The 19,337-nt window shown below is 47.5% G+C and overlaps 1 protein-coding gene across 1 annotated transcript; it reads right to left on the bottom strand.

Annotated features, from left to right (window-relative positions):
- Nucleotides 1–6,290: 6,290 nt before the first annotated feature.
- On the bottom strand, nt 6,291–18,849 carry xxylt1 (xyloside xylosyltransferase 1). The gene is made up of 4 exons (XM_062977570.1): nt 18,461–18,849; nt 10,974–11,121; nt 9,484–9,616; nt 6,291–7,594 (listed from the first exon to the last, which is right to left on the bottom strand). The coding sequence occupies exons 1-4, from the start codon at nt 18,803–18,805 to the stop codon at nt 7,165–7,167; spliced, it is 1,056 nt and encodes a 351-aa protein (XP_062833640.1). The 5' UTR covers nt 18,806–18,849; the 3' UTR covers nt 6,291–7,164.
- Between the last annotated feature and the right edge of the window lie 488 nt (nt 18,850–19,337).

The following is a 19,337-nucleotide window of genomic DNA, read 5'->3' as shown; positions in this document are numbered from 1 at the left end:
AAGGGTCTGCAACCACACTCTTTGTTCATTTTCTGCAGGGCTCTCGTGGCTCCAAGGCTGACTGCTGAGTTGCCTCCTGGGGGAGCCCGCGTTTGCCCTGTGCCTGCCCCCCCCCCCCCAAGAAGGCCGGCCGGCCGGCCCCTCTGCCGCAGCCTGCAGTCCCGTCCAGTGAGAGGAGTCTCAGGGCAAGAGCACGGCCTTGCAAAGGGGTGTGCGCACAGATCGTTTACACTTGGGGCTTTTACTTGGAAGTGTTGTGGCAATCTCTGAGCGGTTAGATTCAAGTTAACCCTCTCTGGGGGAGATTCATAGAATCATAGAATCATAGAATAGTAGAGTTGGAAGAGACCACATGGGCCATCTAGTCCAACCCCCTGCTAAGAAGCAGGAAATCGCATTCAAAGCACCCCCGACAGATGGCCATCCAGCCTCTGCTTAAAAGCCTCCAAGGAAGGAGCCTCCACCACGGCCCCGGGGAGAGAGTTCCACTGTCGAACAGCCCTTCTCACAGTGAGGAAGTTCTTCCTGATGTTCAGGTGGAATCTCCTTCCTTTCCTGTAGTTTGAAGCCCTTGTTCCCTTGTGTCCTAGTCTGCAGGGCAGCAGAAAACAAGCTTGCTCCCTCCTCCCTCTGACTTCCCTTCACATATTTGTACATGGCTATCATGTCTCCTCTCAGCCTTCTCTTCTGCAGGCTAAACATGCCCAGCTCTTTAAGCCGCTCCTCATAGGGCTTGTTCTCCAGACCCTTCATCATTTTAGTTGCCCTCCTCTGGACGCTTTCCAGCTTGTCAGCATCTCCCTTCAACTGCGGTGCCCAAAATTGGACACAGTATTCCAGGTGTGGTCTGACCAAGGCAGAATAGAATAAGGGGGAGCAGGACTTCCCTGGATCCAGACGCTATTCCCCTCTTGATGCAGGACAGAATCCCATTGGCTTTTTTAGCAGCCGCATCACATTGTTGGCTCATGTTCCCCTTCCTCCCCACGAGGACTCCAAGGTCTTTTTCGCACACACTGCTGTCAAGCCAGGCATCGTCCCCCATTCTGTATCTTTGATTTCCATTTTTTCTGCCGAAGTGAAGTATCTTGCATTTGTCCCTGTTGAACTTCATTTTGTTAGTTTTGGCCAATCATCTCTCTAGTCTGTCAAGATCGTTTTGAATTCTGCTCCTGTCTTCTGGAGTGTTAGCTATCCCTCCCAGTTTTGTGTCGTCTGCAAACTTGATGATCGTGCCTTCTAACCCTTCGTCTAAGTCGTTAATAAAGATGTTGAACAGAACCGGGCCCAGGACGGAGCCCTGCGGCACTCCACTTGTCACTTCTTTCCATGATGAAGATGACGCATTGGTGAGCACCCTTTGGGTTCGTTCGCTTAGCCAATTACAGATCCACCTAACCGTAGTTTTGTCTAGCCCACATTTTACTAGTTTCCTTGCCAGAAGGTCGTGGGGGACTTTGTCGAAGGCCTTACTGAAATCCAGGTACGCTACATCCACAGCATTCCCTGTATCGACCCAACTCGTAACTCTATCGAAAAAAGAGATCAGATGAGTCTGGCATGACTTGTTTTTGGTAAATCCGTGTTGACTATTAGCAATGACCGCATTTGTTTCTAAGTGTTTGCAGACCACTTCCTTAATGATCTTTTCCAGAATTTTGCCTGGTATTGACGTGAGGCTGACCGGACGGTAATTGTTTGGGTCGTTCTTTTTTTCCCTTCTTGAAGATAGGGACCACATTCGCCCTCCTCCAATCTGCTGGGACTTCTCCTGTTCTCCAAGAACTCTCGAAGATGATTGCCAGTGGTTCTGAAATAACTTCCGCTAGTTCCTTCAGTACTCTTGGGTGTAGCTGATCTGGCCCTGGGGACTTGAATTCGTTTAGAGAGGCCAAGTGTTCCTGGACAACTTGTTTCCCTATTTGGGGTTGGATTTCCCCCAATCCTTCGTCCATTCCGTGTTGCTGAGGTTGAAGATGGCTTTCTTTTTCTGAGAAGACCGAGGCAAAGAAGGCATTAAGTAGTTCTGCCTTTTCCCTGTCCCCTGTCGCCATCACCCCATCTTCTCCTTGCAATGGCCCCATCGCCTCCTTTTTCTTCCTTTTTCTACCAACGTAAGCAAAAAAGCCTTTTTTGTTGTTTTTTCTGTCCCTGGCAAGCCTGAGCTCATTTTGCGCTTTAGCCTTGCGAACCTTTTCCCTACAGGTGTTGGCTATACGTTTGAATTCTTCTTTGGTGATTTCTCCCCTTTTCCACTTCTTGTGCATGTCACTTTTGAGCTTTAGCTCAGTTAGAAGTTCTTTGGACATCCATTCCACCAAAATGCAGCAGAGTAGCAAAAGCAAAAGCTTTCAAATGCAACAGTTACTTACAAGGGGTGAGCAGTGGGTTGCAATGGACTGCAGAGTTTCAGTAAAAGTTCAAAAAAGTGTTTATGCAGGTAAAAAGAACTCCATTGTAGATAGAAAGGCTTGGGAGCTGTCTAGTCTACTCTAGACTGGTTTCTAAGGGAAAATAAGAAAGGAAAATAACAAACATCTAAATACAGTAGAGTCTCACTTATCCAAGCCTCGCTTATCCAAGCCTCTGGATAATCCAAGTCATTTTTGTAGTCAATGTTTTCAATACATTGTGATATTTTGGTGCTAAATTCATAAATACAGTAATTACTACGTAGCATTACTGCTTATTGAACTACTTTTTCTGTCAAATTTGTTGTAAAACATGATGTTTTGGTGCTTAATTTGTAAAATCATAACCTAATTTGATGTTTAATAGGCTTCTTCTTAATCTCTCTTTATTATCCAACATATTCGCTTATCCAAGCTTCTGCCGGCCCGTTTAGCTTGGATAAGTGAGACTCTACTGTAGTTACATCTTGCCAGGAGAGAGAGCGAGATGCTGCTTGTTAGCTAGAAGAACAAAGGGAGAAAAGAGAACCAAAATGGTTCCAACCTCATGGTCCAGTTTATTGGGGCCATAAAAGACATTCTGACCAATGAGAAGTTAGTGTCCCTGGAGATTGACATTTCTACTAACTTCAAAGTAAGGGATGTGACGTAAACAGGATAGAGTGAAACACAGTGACGCCTGTCTAGGCATGCTTTGGAAACAGGGAAAGGATTCCCTCCATCTAACTATCATCTATCTGACTACATCTAGACTTGAGAAGTCCAGGGTGGTTCCCAACAGGAAGGACCCCCTCTTTGCAAGTGTGGCCTGCACGGGCTTCCTGCACGATGGTGTGGCATCACAAGGCGCCTTCCGTGGGGCTCAGCCTTTGGTGCTTCTGGGCCTGAGACCACTTGTTACTGGCAATGGTTTTGCAGCTGTCCAGGGAGGGTGAGGCCACGCAGCTGTTGTTCCCGCTCTCTGCAGGGGCTTCCTCTTGGCCCTCCCGGCCCCACCCAAGACACCGACTGCCCTGGAAAGCCCTTGGTCTCTGCTCCTGGAGTAGGCAGCCCGGGTCCCTTGGAATGGCACCTGGGCCAAGTATTACTATATATGCATGCATGTATGTGACTAAGTTTCTGTGGGATCACTACTTGTGTATGTGTGTGTTAAGAGAAAAACACCTGGTCAATTACAACTCATGGTTGAGTAATTGGAACAATCAGGGCTAACAGGCTTGAGCCACTCCCTGAATGGGGGATATCTGGGAAATGTTTGTAATGTCTTTTGGGGACTTACTGAATACTTGCTGAGAGCCTACTATGAAGATGCATGACTTTAATGCAGGGAACTTTATGTGTTTTGTTGCTGGAAGTTTTATTGTGATTTTTTGACTCTGCTACTTAAGAGTAAATTTTGATTTTTCCCCATTTTCCTGGCTTGTTTTTCTTTTGCTCATTGTGGATACAATAAAGGACTGGATAAGTCTGCACGCAGTTTGTTTTTCAACAAACCTGTAACACCAAGCCCAACCAGCCAGGACCCAAGGCTTTTGTGTCCTGCTTTTGGCCGTGCACCGTTTGTATCAAGAGGAGGATCTTCAAGAGACGAATGGGTGCCTCGCTTAGGCCCAGGCCCCCAATGGCTTTGTCAGGGTCCCCGAGGACCTTTTGGGGGGCCAGCCCCGTGCAATCCGGTCACACTGGCCTTCCTGGGCTGGAATCTGAGAAAGCTCCCCAATGCTCCGACCACTTCTGCCAGCCCCGCGTGTGTCTCTGCAAGTGCTCGAGTGCACATGGATGAGGGCACTTGCCTCCTGCCTGCTTGGGCCACGTGAGCGCCACCGAGGAGCAAGCAGTCCTTCCACAGGCATCCTCAACGGCAATGCGGCAGCAAAGTGGGGGAGACGGTGCTGGCAGGGCTCTCTGTGGGAGCCCAAGGGGAATGCGCCCTCATGCGCCAGGCAGGATCAGGCAGAAGGGCCCCACAAGGCCCCAGGGGATGCCCTATTCCGTTTGGAGAGCCAGTGCTCAGGAGGGGAGTCTGGCTGTGATGTGCCACTGAGTATCTCCCCCTCCGCCCCCCCCCATGCGCGCTCTGACAGATGTGGGCACTGATGCGTAGGGCAGGGCGCTATTTATAGCAGGCAGGCAGGCAGGCAGCAGGCAGCGTGACCACAGCATCCCGGCCGGCTCCCGTTGGGCACAGGGACCTCCGCAGGGGCTCCATGCTCTGCTTCTCCTAAGCTGGCCCTGGCACACGCCTGCACACGTGCCGGACCCCCTTCCCGGCACACGCCAAGCGCACCGTGCGCCACTGCTGTCTCTGGGCAAAACACGGGGCGCACTCCATAGAATCACAGAATCGTAGAGTTGGAAGACACTTCACAAGCCATCCAGTCCAACCCCCTGCAAGAAGCAGGACAAACCTCAAGCACCCCCAACAGATGGCCATCCAGCCTCTGCTTGAAAACCTACAAAGGAGCCTCCACCACACTCCCTCCGGGGCAGAGAGTTCCACTGCTGAACAGCTGTCATAGTGAGGAAGTTCTCCCTGATGTTCAGGTGGAGTCTCCTTCCTTTCCTGTAGTTTGAAGCCATTGTCCCGTGTCCTAGTCTCCAGGGCAGCAGAAAGGAAGCCTGCTCCCTCCTCCCTAAAACTTCCCCCCACATCTTGATCCCAGGCCCTCATCATGTCTCCTCTCCACCTTCTCTTCTGCAGGCTAAACATCCCCAGCTCTTTAAGCCGCTCCTCATAGGGCTTGTTCTCCAGACCCTTGATCCTCTGAGTAACCGTCCTCTGGACACTTTCCAGCTTGTCAACATCTATCTTCTCCTGCACAAGACGTCCTCATGCAGAAGTCGCAGGTTTGGGGTCCCAAAATTTGGCTGTGCAAGCCGAGAGCCGTTCTGCAGAGAGGGTTAAACACCAATGGCACTATGCGCCTCCCCAGAAACAGGCAAAACGCCCTTGCAGCAGCAGCAGCTTTGCAGGGCAGAGTAAAGAGGGCCAGGGCTTCTTTGGGGTCCTTCAAGGGGGGACAAAGCTGTTGCCTTTCACCCTGGACTCAGAGGAGGGGAGCCCCCCTTTTTGGCAAAGGTGAAGGTATAGACCACACACTCACCTGCAGACCCTTGACCCTGTTTTGGGGGTGGGGTGGTTTTTTGACATGTACACTTGGGGGATATACCAGCCACGGAACAACTCCAGCCCTCCCTCCCACCCTGTTTTGGACTCCAACTCCCACCACTCCTCACAGCCTCAGGCCCCTTCCTTTCCCCTCTCAGCTGCTTAAGGGGAAAGGAAGGAAAGCACTCTTGACCCCTCCCCAAGGTATGGACTACAGACCCTATTGTCCTCGACCAACAGCCACTGGGGCAGATGGGGAAGGTCCAGAGCCCCTTCATGGTTTATGTGGTCTTCCTTTACAACTCCTTTGTGCTTCTATATGTTTGAAGAACTTGTTGGTTTGAGAACTAATATTATTGGTAACCTGAAATGGAGGGGGGGGGCATTCTGTGGACCAGATCCTGCACTTTTTTTGCATGGAGGCGGGGGGGGGGTTATGCAGCTGTTCTGCACTGCTTCCTTGTGTTGGACTTTTATCTGCTGGGATTTTGTGTGTGTGATTATACTTATGTCCTGTATACACCTATGTCTTGTTGTTTATGTGAGACACCTGGAGTGCTTCTGTGAGCCCCTCCAAGTCCCTTCGGGGAGATGGTGGTGGGGTAGAAATAAAGAATTATATTATATTATATTATATTAGTAATGACATTATATGTTTGGCCACCTCATGTCAATAAGCAACCACACAGCTGTCTCCCCGCCTGCCCCCCTCCCAGTCATGTTGTGCTGCCCCCTCCCCACAATAATAATAATAATAATAATAATAATAATAATAATAATAATAAAACTTTATTTATACCCCGCCACCATCTCCCCAACGGGGACTCGGGGCGGTTTACACGGGGCCATGCCCAGAACAATACAATACAATGCCCCCTGCCCCTTGGCTTTGGCCCCTCTCTGCACCTGCTGAACTCTGAGCCGGGTCCTCAGAGTCCGCAGGCCGGCATCCAAAGGGGACAGGCCCCTCTGACCCCACTGACCCTTCTGGGGTCCAGGGCGGAAGGCGACCCCTTAGGGGGATCCCAGAGCCAGGGCGGACCCCTCTGCTTCAGCCCACTGGTCCCAAGGGCGAGGACCAGTCCAAGGCGGGATCCGGCTCCCAAAGCAGGCGGGGCAAAGAGGCTCCTCCGCAAAGACAAAGGCCACCGGCCCAAAGATGCTTTATTTCCAGCTCCAGAGTTTGCTCCAAAGGCCTGTGGTCCTGCCTCTCTCTTCCTTGCCAGGCCGGCCTTCTGTCCTCTCTCAGAGTCTGGCCCCAAAGACCCAGCTCCAGCCGGACGCCAAGAGGGTGGGTATGGGGAGGGGGCTTCAGCTCCAGGCTGGCTTCATGAGGCATCCCTTGGGAGAGAAGCCCCTGAACGTGGATCATCCCTTTCGCCAGGAAGAATGTCCCCCTCCCCAGTAGTCCCCAGGGGACCATCCTCCCCCCCACTCTCTCTCTTTCTGCCAGGATTCCTCAGAGGAAACGGCTGCTTCCTGGCGGAGTGACGTCCAGCAGCCGGATGGACGGATGGACAGACGGAGAGGGGAAGCGCTTGCCCCTTTGGTGGTCCCATTGTCCTGCACTGCGCCAGTGTCCGGCGGGAGGGGCCGTCCTGACCCGTGCCTACGCCTGCCCTCCCCCGTTGCCCTCGGGGTCAGTCACCCCCCGCCCCCCGCCCCCCGTGGGGGCTCCTCCTGGGGGATGGGGGTGTTGCAGTTGCCGTGGAAGAGCTTGACGGGCGCCTGGTCGCAGCGGAAGTAGTGCTCGAAGACGTCCTGGTAGCCGTGGAGGCGCCACCAGGTGCAGAGCTGGCGGTTCCAGGCGCAGGGCAGGCGGTGGAAGAGGCCCGGGTGCTCCATGCCGGCCAGCGTGAAGAAGTCCTGGTCGCCCAGGTGGCCCCGGAAGCGGAACCGCTGGGCCAGCGCACGGAGCGGGCCCTCCTCCAGCAGGCCGTTGTACAGCCCCGAGGCCCGCATGGCCGGCAGGTCCAGCAGCAGCACCCCGCTGTTGAAGCCGGGAAGCCCCTCCGGAGGGGGGTCCCCCACACGCGTCCCCGGGTGCTCCTTCCGGAACTGCCAGAACAGGTGCCTGCGGGCGGGCGGGAGAGAAAGGTTACGGCCATGCCATGCCCTCAAGGAAGCAGCTCCACTGGCTGCCCATTTGTTTCCAGGCCCAGTTCAAAGTACAAAGCCCTATGCGGTTCGGTCCAGCCTAACTTCATGACCACATCCAACCCCCCATGAACCAGCGCGGGCTCTAAGATCTGCCAGGGAAGCCACATTTCAAGAGCGGTTGGTGCAGACGAGAGAGAGGGTCTTCTCAGTAGTGGCCCCCCGGCTTTGGAATGCCCTCTCCAGAGAATTTAGGCAGGCCACCACACTACTGCACTTCAGAAAAGAATTAAAAACGTGGTTGTTTCAGCAGGCTTTTCACTGTTTAGACAATTGCCAACCTAATTGCCATAATAATAATAATAATAATAATAATAATAATTATTATTATTATTATTATAATACAGTAGGGTTCCGGTTATTCGACATAAATGGGTGGGCCAAATGTCGAATAACCGGATCTGATGGATAATAGGGAGGCCCTATTATCCGGCAAGCTGGTTGAAGGAAGTGCCCCATGTGCGTTGCTAGGTAGCTTGCTATCTACCTAGCAACATGCACAGACGCTTTCCTAAGCCAAGTGCTCACCCCTTGGGAGGTACCCTTGCGCATTGCTAGGTAGATAGCAATTATTATTATTATTATTATTATTATTATTATTATTATTATTATTATTATTATTATAGCACCTTCCATCATTTAAGGTACTACAGTTGAGACACTGAACCATTGTATGGATCTTTTAATTATGGCTACAACCACATTTTACTGTATCTATTTAATTGAGTTTGCTTTTATTGATTTTATATGTTAGTTTTTATCTATTGTGTTCTGAGTGATATATTATCGTTGCTATATGAGTGATATATGCTGTTGTATGTTATTTTGACAACTGAGTGTTTTGTCCATGCTGGAAACCACCCTGAGTCCTCTTGAGGAGATGGAGCGGTATATAAATAAAGATTTATTATTATTATTATTATTATTATTATTATTATTATTATTATTATTATTATCGTATTGTATTGTATATGTTATGGCACTATTGCATGTCATTGTGTAAACCACCCCAAGTCCCTATGGGGGATGGAGGCGGGGTACAAATAAAGGATGATTTCTTCTTCTTATTAGCAACAACAACAACAATGCAGGAAGGAGCACCAGTCCAAAATGAAGGCAAGCCCAAGCTGCAAGGAGACATTCATGCGGAGGATAATATTGCACATAGTGGAACAACCAGGACAGACCATATTCAAAGACACCACGATGCTGCTCTCTGCATGGAAGAAAACACTAGATCAGGCATGAGCAAACTTGGGCTGTCTGGGTGTGTTGGACTTCAACTCCCACAATTCCTAACAGCCTGTATGGAGTTGAGGTCCAAAACACCCAGTCAGCCCAAGTTTTCCCAGGCCTGTACTAGATAATGACCAATACAGGTGGAAGATGGTGGCAGAGGATTCCCTAAGCAGCATCTGAAGCAGGTCCACCAGAGACTGAAAGCCTATTGTACTCAAGACGATCCTCTGATTGCAAAGATGTCAGAAACTGTTGTGAAAAGACCGAGTGGAGGAAGAACGGGTGGAAGGCCGGATGGTCAAGGGGGCTCAAAATAGGGGCCCCCAATTCAGCCTCAACAGGGAAGCAGGTCTGGGCAAAGGGTTTGAAATGACCGGAAAGAAGTATTTTTATCAGGCAACCTATCTGATCTCAGAGGTGTGATACAGGAAACGGGGTGAGTTTTGCAAGGAGCAAAACCAAGGTTGGAGTAGATGGAGGCGTTAAGAAAACACAGTCAGCCCACAAGCACCCCCTCGCAGCGCTTCAGCCCCACATCTGGGGGGGGGGGGTGTCCCCGTCCCCTACCTGTAGACGGGCTGCATCTCGTGGGCGATGCCGATGACGGCTCCTTCGGGGAAGCGGTCGAACTCCTCAAAGAGCTCCTGGATGCTGGCCCGGTACTCCACGTCCAGGTCCACCAGGATCAGCCGGGAGATCTCTGGGGGTAAAGGAGGGGGTGAAGAAGAGGGAGGACCTGCATATTTAAATCCCTTGCCACTAATTTGGGTGGTTTTATAAGTATATTCTGATGCCCTCTATATGGTTGTTTTATTATGAAGTGCTTTATTATGTTATGTTTTAGAGGAATTGAATGTTTGCTGATCTGCCCTGAGAGCCTTTTGGGAGATAGGGTGGCCTAGAAATAAAGTATTATCGTGATTATGACTATCAGGGGCCTGGCCTTGGATGTGCAGAGTGCCATCTCTTCACACTCTTCTGCTGCGTCATTATTTCATGTTGCGTGTGTGCCCCACGGCATGTCCACACCATGGAAGGAATGCAGCCCGACCGCACCTGGGCTGCCCGGCTCAAGGCTCTGCGCAATCCCAAAAGCCCAGACTGCGATCCCCATCGCCACCTAGAGACTGTTTTGGGGATTGTTAGAGATGTCATCCTGCACTGCTCAAGTCTCCATGATTAGATAGAAAGCATAGAAATAGACTGAGGGACACCTCTCTATATCCCATGCATGCCAGATAGGCTTTGCTGTTTCTTCCTTCTTCCTGTTCTGTTTGGATCCACCCATTCACTTGTTTATTTAGCAATGTGACCTCTTGTAGGGTTTGATGTAACTTCCTCAATTAGATTGGAATTTTTATGGCCCTGAGCAAAAGGCACAGACCATGCAGTTTGGTCGCCATTCCATTCTGATCTTAATTCTCTTTCTGATCCCTTTGTTACATCAAAAGGGATGCATTTTGCCTCTTCTCATAGGCAAAATGTAGCTATCTAGAGTTGTTTATTATTTTCACCAGCCTACCTGTCTTAGACCAGCATAGATAAGCTAGTCAGCTCCAAACCTTTTCTATCCATCAATGGATTTCTTTTACCTCAATAAATGCTTCTAAACTTTTAAGCTGACTTTGCGATCCTTTGCCATCCAGAAGACAAAGGCTTTCCTAAACTCGCTCCGCGTAAGTTTCCTGCTGTTTTGGAAGGCACACTTCCACACACTCTGCTGTTTTTTCCTGGGAATTTACCTCATAAAGAGGGTCATTTGAGCTTAACAACTCATAGATTCTCTTGTGCGGTGTTTACACTGGTCTCTGCAGATGACACTTTAGGTCTTCAGCCTTCTCTGCCAAAGACCATTCGCAAAGCTACGGCTCCCAGGATCCCTTACCACTCAGACATGACAAACTGTACCAATACCTTGGTGAGATACACCTTTAGCGAGCTTTAGAGAGCAGACCTGGGCAATGCCAGAGGCGGAGGGGGTCCCGGCAGCCCCGCAAAGGAGCCGTGCTGGATGGCAGGGCCCATAATCCCTGAGCCAAGGACGGGGAGGCACCCACCTGCGGGCATGATGCGGTGCATGGCGACCGAGAGGAAGAAGATGGCGTCGCTGTAGTAGGTGCCTGCGCCGGCGCTGAAGAGCTCCTGCATGGGGCCGATGACCGGGAGCAGCCTCTCCACCAGCGGCTCCACGTCATGGAAGACCACCTGCGTTGGGAGGGTCAGAGGTCAAGAGAAGAGGGGTCAATTGGGGAGTTCAGAGATCAACAGAAGAGGGGTCAATTGGAGGATCAGAGTTCAAGAGAAGGAGGGTCAATGGGGGGGGGGCATGGATGCAGGGTCTGAGGCTGACAAGAAGGGACTGCAGTCTCCCAAAGGCTGGTCCTCCGGCTGCTTCAGGCTTCATCTTCCAGGAGCCAAGAGGCTGCACCTCAAAGTGTGGCTCCAGCCCCCAGATGGGCCCCCTTTGCTCAATGCTGGGGTCACCAAAAGTTTGGAAACTGGAGGTTTCTAAATGGCCCTGAGGCTGCTTTAGGCATCGGCCTTTGTTACTCAGCATTCACGCAGGTGCCATTTCTCCATCTTTCCTCTTAGGCCAGACGGCTTCCTTGCACATCTGCCAACACACCAAAGCTTCCAAAACGCCAAAATGCATCTTCTTTCCCTAAGAACAATTTAATGAGCCCAATTTAAGGTGCAGGTTCTTACCTACAAAGCCCTGAACGGTTTGGGACCATCCTACCTCCATGACCGCATCTCCGTCTACGAACCCACGCGTTCACTTCGGTCATCTGGAGAGGCCCTGCTCGTGATCCCGCCTGCGTCGCAAGCGCGGTTGGTGGGGACACGAGACGGGGCCTTCTCCGTGGTGGCCCCCCGATTCTGGAACACTCTCCCCAAGGATCTCAGACAGGCCCCTACACTGGCAGACTTCAGAAAGAACTTGAAGACCTGGCTGTTCCAATGTGCCTTCCCAGATGAATAGGAAATCTCCAACACCAAGTCCCATCAGCACTTTATTAGAACTAAGATCGCCTATCGCACTCTGCACTTGCCCTAGAAGCCTTATATTTCACCTGTCACAACAGCACTTTTAATCTTGTACCCATTACTCTGGCCCGGCCCAGTTCTATTGTGTTTTAGCGTATTGTTTATTGCTTGTTGTTTATACTGTTTTAATTGTTTTTAATTTGCCTTTTATTTTGTATTGTTATATTGTGTGTTGAGGCCTTGGCCTTTGTAAGCCACATCGAGTCCTTCGGGAGATGCTAGCGGGGTACAAATAAAGTTTAATAATAAAAATAATAATAATAACAATGCCAAGGATTAGAATCCCTGTTTCATCTACAGCAGAAACTGACTCGATGCAACCATATTATGGCTGCAAAACCACACTTCTCCCTCTTTCTTCCCTTGAGAAAAGGAGGCCCCAGTGTCTAGAATTCTGCTTTCCTTGCAGACCTGATGCTCCCAAGGCACACCATCTCTCTCCTTCCCAATGGAGCAGAGAGGCGAGTGAACAGCGTCTCTGTCACAATTTCTGGATTGTAATACGGTCACTTCTATAGCAATATTTCAGTGATGTTCTCCCAAAGGTGTACATTACTGATAAATGTCTTCCATCCTGGAAAATGTTGATTCCAGATGTTGACGCTTCTTGAGCAGTGTTGGTAATGCAAGCGGCCTTGTGTTGATGTTCTTTTTAACATAAGGAAACCTTTGAGGTTGTGGTGGCTTTCAAGAACGAGTGGGGAGGGGTGCAGCAAGAACTTTGTGGGAGGTCATGCGAAGAATCTCTATCAATCTGTTAATGTGGGATTTGTGTATTTATTTATTAAACTTGTATGCCGCTACTCCCAGTTTGGCTCGGAGCGGTTTACAGAAATAAAAACAATACACTTAGCTTTAAAATAACAATAAAAACAACAATAAAAGCAACAATAAAAACAGACATAGCCCCGAGTTTTTCACCCATTGAAAGCTTGTCGGAAGAGCAAGTAGTGTTTAAATGCAATTGGTAGAGTTTAAATGCAATTTGTGTCATGCCTGTATTGCGTACTGATTGCATCATCCAGAGTGTACTATAGTCTGGAAAGAGTTAATTACTGAGAAGCTGTGATGTCCTTGATGTGTGGCTGGAACTGGGGAGTGTCCAGACACAAGTGTTTGTGCATTACTGATTGCATCAGATCAGTTCAGTTCTGTTCTGAGTTGTGTTGAGTGCTGTCTGCTGAGAGTGAAAGTCCTGTGTTCGTCTATTGTCTTCAAGCTTGTTTGTCTTGATTATTACTGCTTACAGTAAAACTTTGTATATAGTTTTACCATCGTCTCTGATGTCTCTTCGTTCTGCGCTCCAGTGATTCCATAAAACTACTGCTGCGCTGCAAAATACTCTGACACAACCCCTTTACAGTTTACAAAGGAGGGCCATCTCCCTCATTATAAGTGATATAAGCATCCTTATATGTATGTAAGTACAGGGTTGGCTTTAGCACAGCGGGTTAATCGCCAGCTGCAGCTGCAGCAATTCTTGCTTGGCAACCAAAGCTGGGTCAGATTGAACCCTTGGCCTTCAGCCCAGCTACCTGCCCACCTAATGGATTGGAAACAGCAATGTGAGTAGATAAATAGGAGCCGCATTAAAGCAGGAAGGTGTTTTAGGTGGAAAAAGGAGGAAAAGTTTACAAACAAAAGAATGATCTTCGGCAAGGAGATGGCGCGACAGCACCCCCCTGTGGCCACAACCGATGCCGAAAAGACGGGAAAGCCTAAAGAATACCCGAATCTGTTGTCTGTCTTGTCACCATATAACTGGCACTGAATGTTTGCCGCGGACTTGTGATCTGTGATCCGCCCGGAGTCCCCTTTGGGGTGAGAAGGGCGAATATAAATACCCTTTGGGGTGAGAAGAGCGGAATATAAATTTAAATAATATTTTGCACCTTGGCCCAGATTCGTAAATTCAATTCATGTTTTTTAATATCTATCTTGTATGCTGACTTTTTATGACTGTGTTTATCAATATTGTTGTTTATCGTTGATTGTTTGTTTTATTGCATTGTTCGCTTTTATATTGTTATGTCTGGGCTTGGCCCCATGTAAGCCGCCCCGAGTCCCTCTGGGGAGATGGGGCGGGGTATTAGAATAAAGTTATTATTATTATTATTTATAGTATTTCAGAAAGATGGTCCTGGCTGTGGGACCAAACCTTTGGGGCAGGGCAATGAGGCAAGCAGAGGAGACTTACTCCGGAGCCAGCATGGGGTCCTGAGTTGGATTAAACAGCTGATTTTAAAGTAGAAATACAGTGTTCCTTCACTACTTTTCACTTTTTGCGGATCCACTGTTTTGCGGTTTTTCAATAAACTCTAAAAGACTATTATGAATCATAAAAAATTCCAATTTACATCCTAAGGAAGGAGAAACTAAAGGGAGAGAAAAGGAGCCCAAGCAGCAAAGGGAGGAGAAGGAAATTGGGGTTGTTGTATGTCTTTCTGGCTGTGTGGCCATGTTCCAGAAGTATTGTCTCCTGACGTTTCACCCACATCTATGGCAGGCATCCTCAGAGGTTGTGAGGCATGACTAAACTAGGCAAGGAAGGTAAATATATATCTGTGGAGAGTCCAGGGTAAATATATATTTACTTTCCTTGCCTAGTTTATCCATGCCTCACAACCTCTGAGGATGCCTGCCATAGATGTGGGCGAAACGTCAGGAGAGAATACTTCTGGAACATGGCCACACAGCCCGAAAGACATACAACCACCCTGTGATCCCGGCCATGAAATAATAATAATAATAATAATAATAATAATAATAATAATAATAATAACTTTATTTTTATACCCCGCCCCATCTCCCCGAAGGGCCTCGGGTGGCTTACATGGGGCCTTGCCCGATACAACAATATAATAACAATAACAAAACAATAACACTATTATCCCAACAATAAAAACATCAGCATCAATAAAAAAGTCATTAACATCAACATGCAGCATAAAATGTTAAAAACAGGAGACTAATTCATAGATCTAGGCCAAAGTGCAGAATATTCCGAAATGGGGAGAGGTAGTTTCACAGCTAAAATGGACAATAAAGTGCAATGTAATAATGGAAAGCCTTCGACAACACAGAGAAGGAAATTTATCAACACATGATTGGCTCATAAAGACTTAAAATAGTGTATAACTACTAAAATAAATACAGCGTCCCTACTTTGTGGATTTTCACTTATTGCGGGGGGTCCTGGAACCTAACCCCAGCAATAAGTGAGGGAACGCTGTAACTGATTGTAATGTTTAATGTTTTTAATGTTTGTGTAATTTACAATTATTTTATGTCCCGGCATGGAATGCGTGCCACGTACATGTTGTGCTCCTTCTCACACCTTTGGAGAAGGGCAGAATATAAATATTTTAAATAAATAAATAGATAGATAACAACTTTGTAGACATTTCCTTAACTGGAAAGAAAGAGCCATGGTCTCTGATTAATGTAAACGGGGAGGGGGGGGGGTCCCCAAAGGTTGACCAAGTCAGCCAACGTTAACAGATGTAAACATGTTAAACTCTCACACTAGCGGTTACTATTTGATTGGTTGCATCCGCATGGTTAATTTTTTTGTTATAGCCTCAGGGTTCACCCCTCATTTTAAGGTTCTCCCCCATGATCTTATAGCACTTTTAACTTCCTTCAAGTTTACAAGTCTCACTTAATGCACTTTTGCCCAGTTCATTTTATGATCTCATTGCTGTGTTTTAACTTGTATATTACTAATGATTGTGACTTTATTTTATGTCTTTTAATTTTCATTTGCGCGTTTTTCGGTATTTGATATTATTGTATGTTTGTTTTGTATTTGTAAGCTGCCCCAAGTCCCCCCGAGGAGATGGAGGCGGGGTATAAAAATAAAATTATTATTATTATTATTGACACAACAACATTGTATGACACAGCAAACAAGATAGCTATGCTGGATATGTTGTTGTGTCATTGTTATTATTATTATTATTTTATTATGTCACAGCAAACAAGATAGATATGCTGGATAGGTCGTTGTGTCAATATTATTATTATTTTATTATGACACAGCAAACAAGATAGATATGCTGGATTTCATATCACAAAATCACAAGTCGAACACTTCCCAAGTGTCCAGAACTGTGTGATGTATTTTCGGATGATGCGTGCAGATCCCATTATTATTATTATTATTATTATTATTATTATTATTATTTTATTATGACACAGCAAACAAGATAGATATGCTGGATTTCGTATCACAAAATCACAAGTCGAACACTTCCCAAGTGTCTAGGACTGTGTGATGTATTATTATTATTATTATTTTATTATGACACAGCAAACAAGATAGATATGCTGGATTTCGTATCACAAAATCACAAGTCGAACACTTCCCAAGTGTCTAGGACTGTGTGATGTATTATTATTATTATTATTATATTATGACACAGCAAACAAGATAGATATGCTGGACTTCGTATCACAAAATCACAAGTCAAACACTTCCCAAGTGTCTAGGACTGTGTGATGTATTATTATTATTATTATTATTATTATTATTATTATTATTATTATTATTTTATTATGACACAGCAAACAAGATAGATATGCTGGACTTCGTATCACAAAATCACAAGTCAAACACTTCCCAAGTGTCTAGGACTGTGTGATGTATTATTATTATTATTATTTTATTATGACACAGCAAACAAGATAGATATGCTGGATTTCATATCACAAAATCACAAGTCAAACACTTCCCAAGTGTCTAGGACTGTGTGATGTATTATTATTATTATTATTATTATTATTTTATTATGACACAGCAAACAAGATAGATATGCTGGACTTCGTATCACAAAATCACAAGTCAAACACTTCCCAAGTGTCTAGGACTGTGTGATGTATTATTATTATTATTATTTTATTATGACACAGCAAACAAGATAGATATGCTGGATTTCATATCACAAAATCACAAGTCAAACACTTCCCAAGTGTCCAGAACTGTGTGATGTATTTTCGGATGATGCGCGCAGATCCCATTATCATTATTATTATTATTATTATTATTATTATTATTTTATTATGACACAGCAAACAAGATAGATATGCTGGATTTCATATCACAAAATCACAAGTCAAACACTTCCCAAGTGTCTAGGACTGTGTGATGCATTTTCGGATGATGCGCGCAGATCCCATTATCATTATTATTATTATTATTATTATTATTATTATTATTATTATTATTTTATTATGACACAGCAAACAAGATAGATATGCTGGATTTCATATCACAAAATCACAAGTCAAACACTTCCCAAGTGTCTAGGACTGTGTGATGCATTTTCGGATGATGCGCGCAGATCCCATTATCATTAATTATTATTATTATTATTATTATTATTTTATTATGACACAGCAAACAAGATAGATATGCTGGACTTCGTATCACAAAATCACAAGTCAAACACTTCCCAAGTGTCTAGGACTGTGTGATGTATTATTATTATTATTATTATTATTATTATTATTTTATTATGACACAGCAAACAAGATAGATATGCTGGATTTCATATCACAAAATCACAAGTCAAACACTTCCCAAGTGTCTAGGACTGTGTGATGCATTTTCGGATGATGCGCGCAGATCCCATTATCATTATTATTATTATTATTATTATTATTATTATTATTATTATTATTATTTTATTATGACACAGCAAACAAGATAGATATGCTGGACTTCGTATCACAAAATCACAAGTCAAACACTTCCCAAGTGTCTAGGACTGTGTGATGTATTATTATTATTATTATTATTTTATTATGACACAGCAAACAAGATAGATATGCTGGATTTCATATCACAAAATCACAAGTCAAACACTTCCCAAGTGTCTAGGACTGTGTGATGCATTTTCGGATGATGCGCGCAGATCCCAGCAGGGTGGCCTTTTGCAGTTGGCAGATCGTAATTTTGTCAATGTCTATTATTATTATTATTATTACTATGACACAGCAAACAAGATAGTCATGCTGGATTTCGTATCACAAAATCACAAGTCGAACACTTCCCAAGTGTCTCGGACTGTGTGATGTATTTTCTGATGATGTGTGCAGATCCCAGTAGGGTGGCCTTTTGCAGTTGGCAGATCGTAATTTTGTCAATGTCTATTGTTTCCAAATGCCAGCTGAGATCTTTTGGCACGGCACCCAGCGTGCCCATCACCACCGGGACCACCTGCACTGGTTTCAATTGGCACATTGGGTGCCGTGCCAAAAAGATCTCAGCGGCATTTGGAAACAATAGACATTGACAAAATTTATTATTATTATTATTATTATTATTATTATTATTATTATTATGTCTCTGATCTCTGTCACATCCCAGCAGGCAAGCGGGCACTCCCGGGAGGCCTCAATCTTTCTGAACGGGGTCCTGACGAGCCTTCCTTCACTCACTCCCACACACCCACCCCGACCCCCGCTCTGCGCATGCTCCCTGGGGGCGGCGCACCTTGTGCGGGAAGGGGGCTCCGTGGAGGGCCTGGCGGGCGAGCTGCTCGGCGGCGGCCCTGCTCTGGGCGTCGGTGAGGAGGTGGAGGACGAGGGCGGTGCCCGGGCGCGGAGCCCCCGCCCCGGCCAGCGAGCGCAGCGCCGCCCCGGCCCGCCACACCAGCCCCGCGCGGCCCTCCGCCCGCGCCAGCACCGAGCCCACGTGCAGCTCCCGCGGCGGAGAACGAGGAGGAGGAGGAGCGGCTTCCCACGAGGAGGGGCCCCCGGCGTAGTAGAGCCCCAGCGCCACCGCCAGAGACGCCGCCGCCAACAGCCAGCAGGGCCGCGGCAGGCAGGAGGCCGCCATTGGAACGGAGCGGAGACACGCCCCCGCCCGCACGCAGCCAATGAGAATGGCCCCGCCCCTGGACACGCCCCCGGGAGAAGGCGCGGCCTAGAGGAGCCCAAGGAGGAGGGCGCCGCCATTGGAGAAGCCACGGGAGGACACGCCCCCCGACCGCCGTGCAGCCAATGACGAACGGGAAAGTGAACCCGCTGCTGGCCCCGCCCACAGGGAAAGGCGCGGTTTAGGGAAGCCCCAGGAGAAGGGCGCCGCCATTGGAGAAGCGACGGAGAGGCCACGCCCCCCGATCGCCGTGCAGCCAATGACGAACAAGAAAATGACACCGCTGCTGGCCCCGCCCACAGGGAAAGGAGAAGGAAGCCGCCATTGGAGACGCGACGGGAGAGGCCCCGCCCCCAGCCGTCACGCAGCCAATGAGCATCAGGAGGGCCCCGTCCCCGGGAGAAAGCAAGGGCACGGACAAGGCTGGGCTCCCCCTAGCGGGGCGGCAGGGGAAGGGCCTGCGTGACGTAGAGAATAAAATAAAATGCTTGAA

Source organism: Anolis carolinensis, chromosome 3, assembly GCF_035594765.1.
Source record: "Anolis carolinensis isolate JA03-04 chromosome 3, rAnoCar3.1.pri, whole genome shotgun sequence".
NCBI classification, from domain to species: Eukaryota; Metazoa; Chordata; class Lepidosauria; order Squamata; family Dactyloidae; genus Anolis; species Anolis carolinensis.
This window is presented reverse-complemented; position numbering and strand designations above follow the sequence as displayed.

Excerpts from the sequence above, each read along its gene's own strand:
- xxylt1 (XM_062977570.1), bottom strand. The coding sequence starts at position 18,805 with ATGGCGGCCTCCTGCCTGCCGCGGCCCTGCTGGCTGTTGGCGGCGGCG. Across the intron at positions 11,122-18,460 it reads GAGCCCCCTTCCCGCACAAG|GTGGTCTTCCATGACGTGGA; the intron begins GTGCGCCGCCCC and ends CTCCCAACGCAG. Across the intron at positions 9,617-10,973 it reads GCACCGCATCATGCCCGCAG|AGATCTCCCGGCTGATCCTG; the intron begins GTGGGTGCCTCC and ends CTTTACCCCCAG.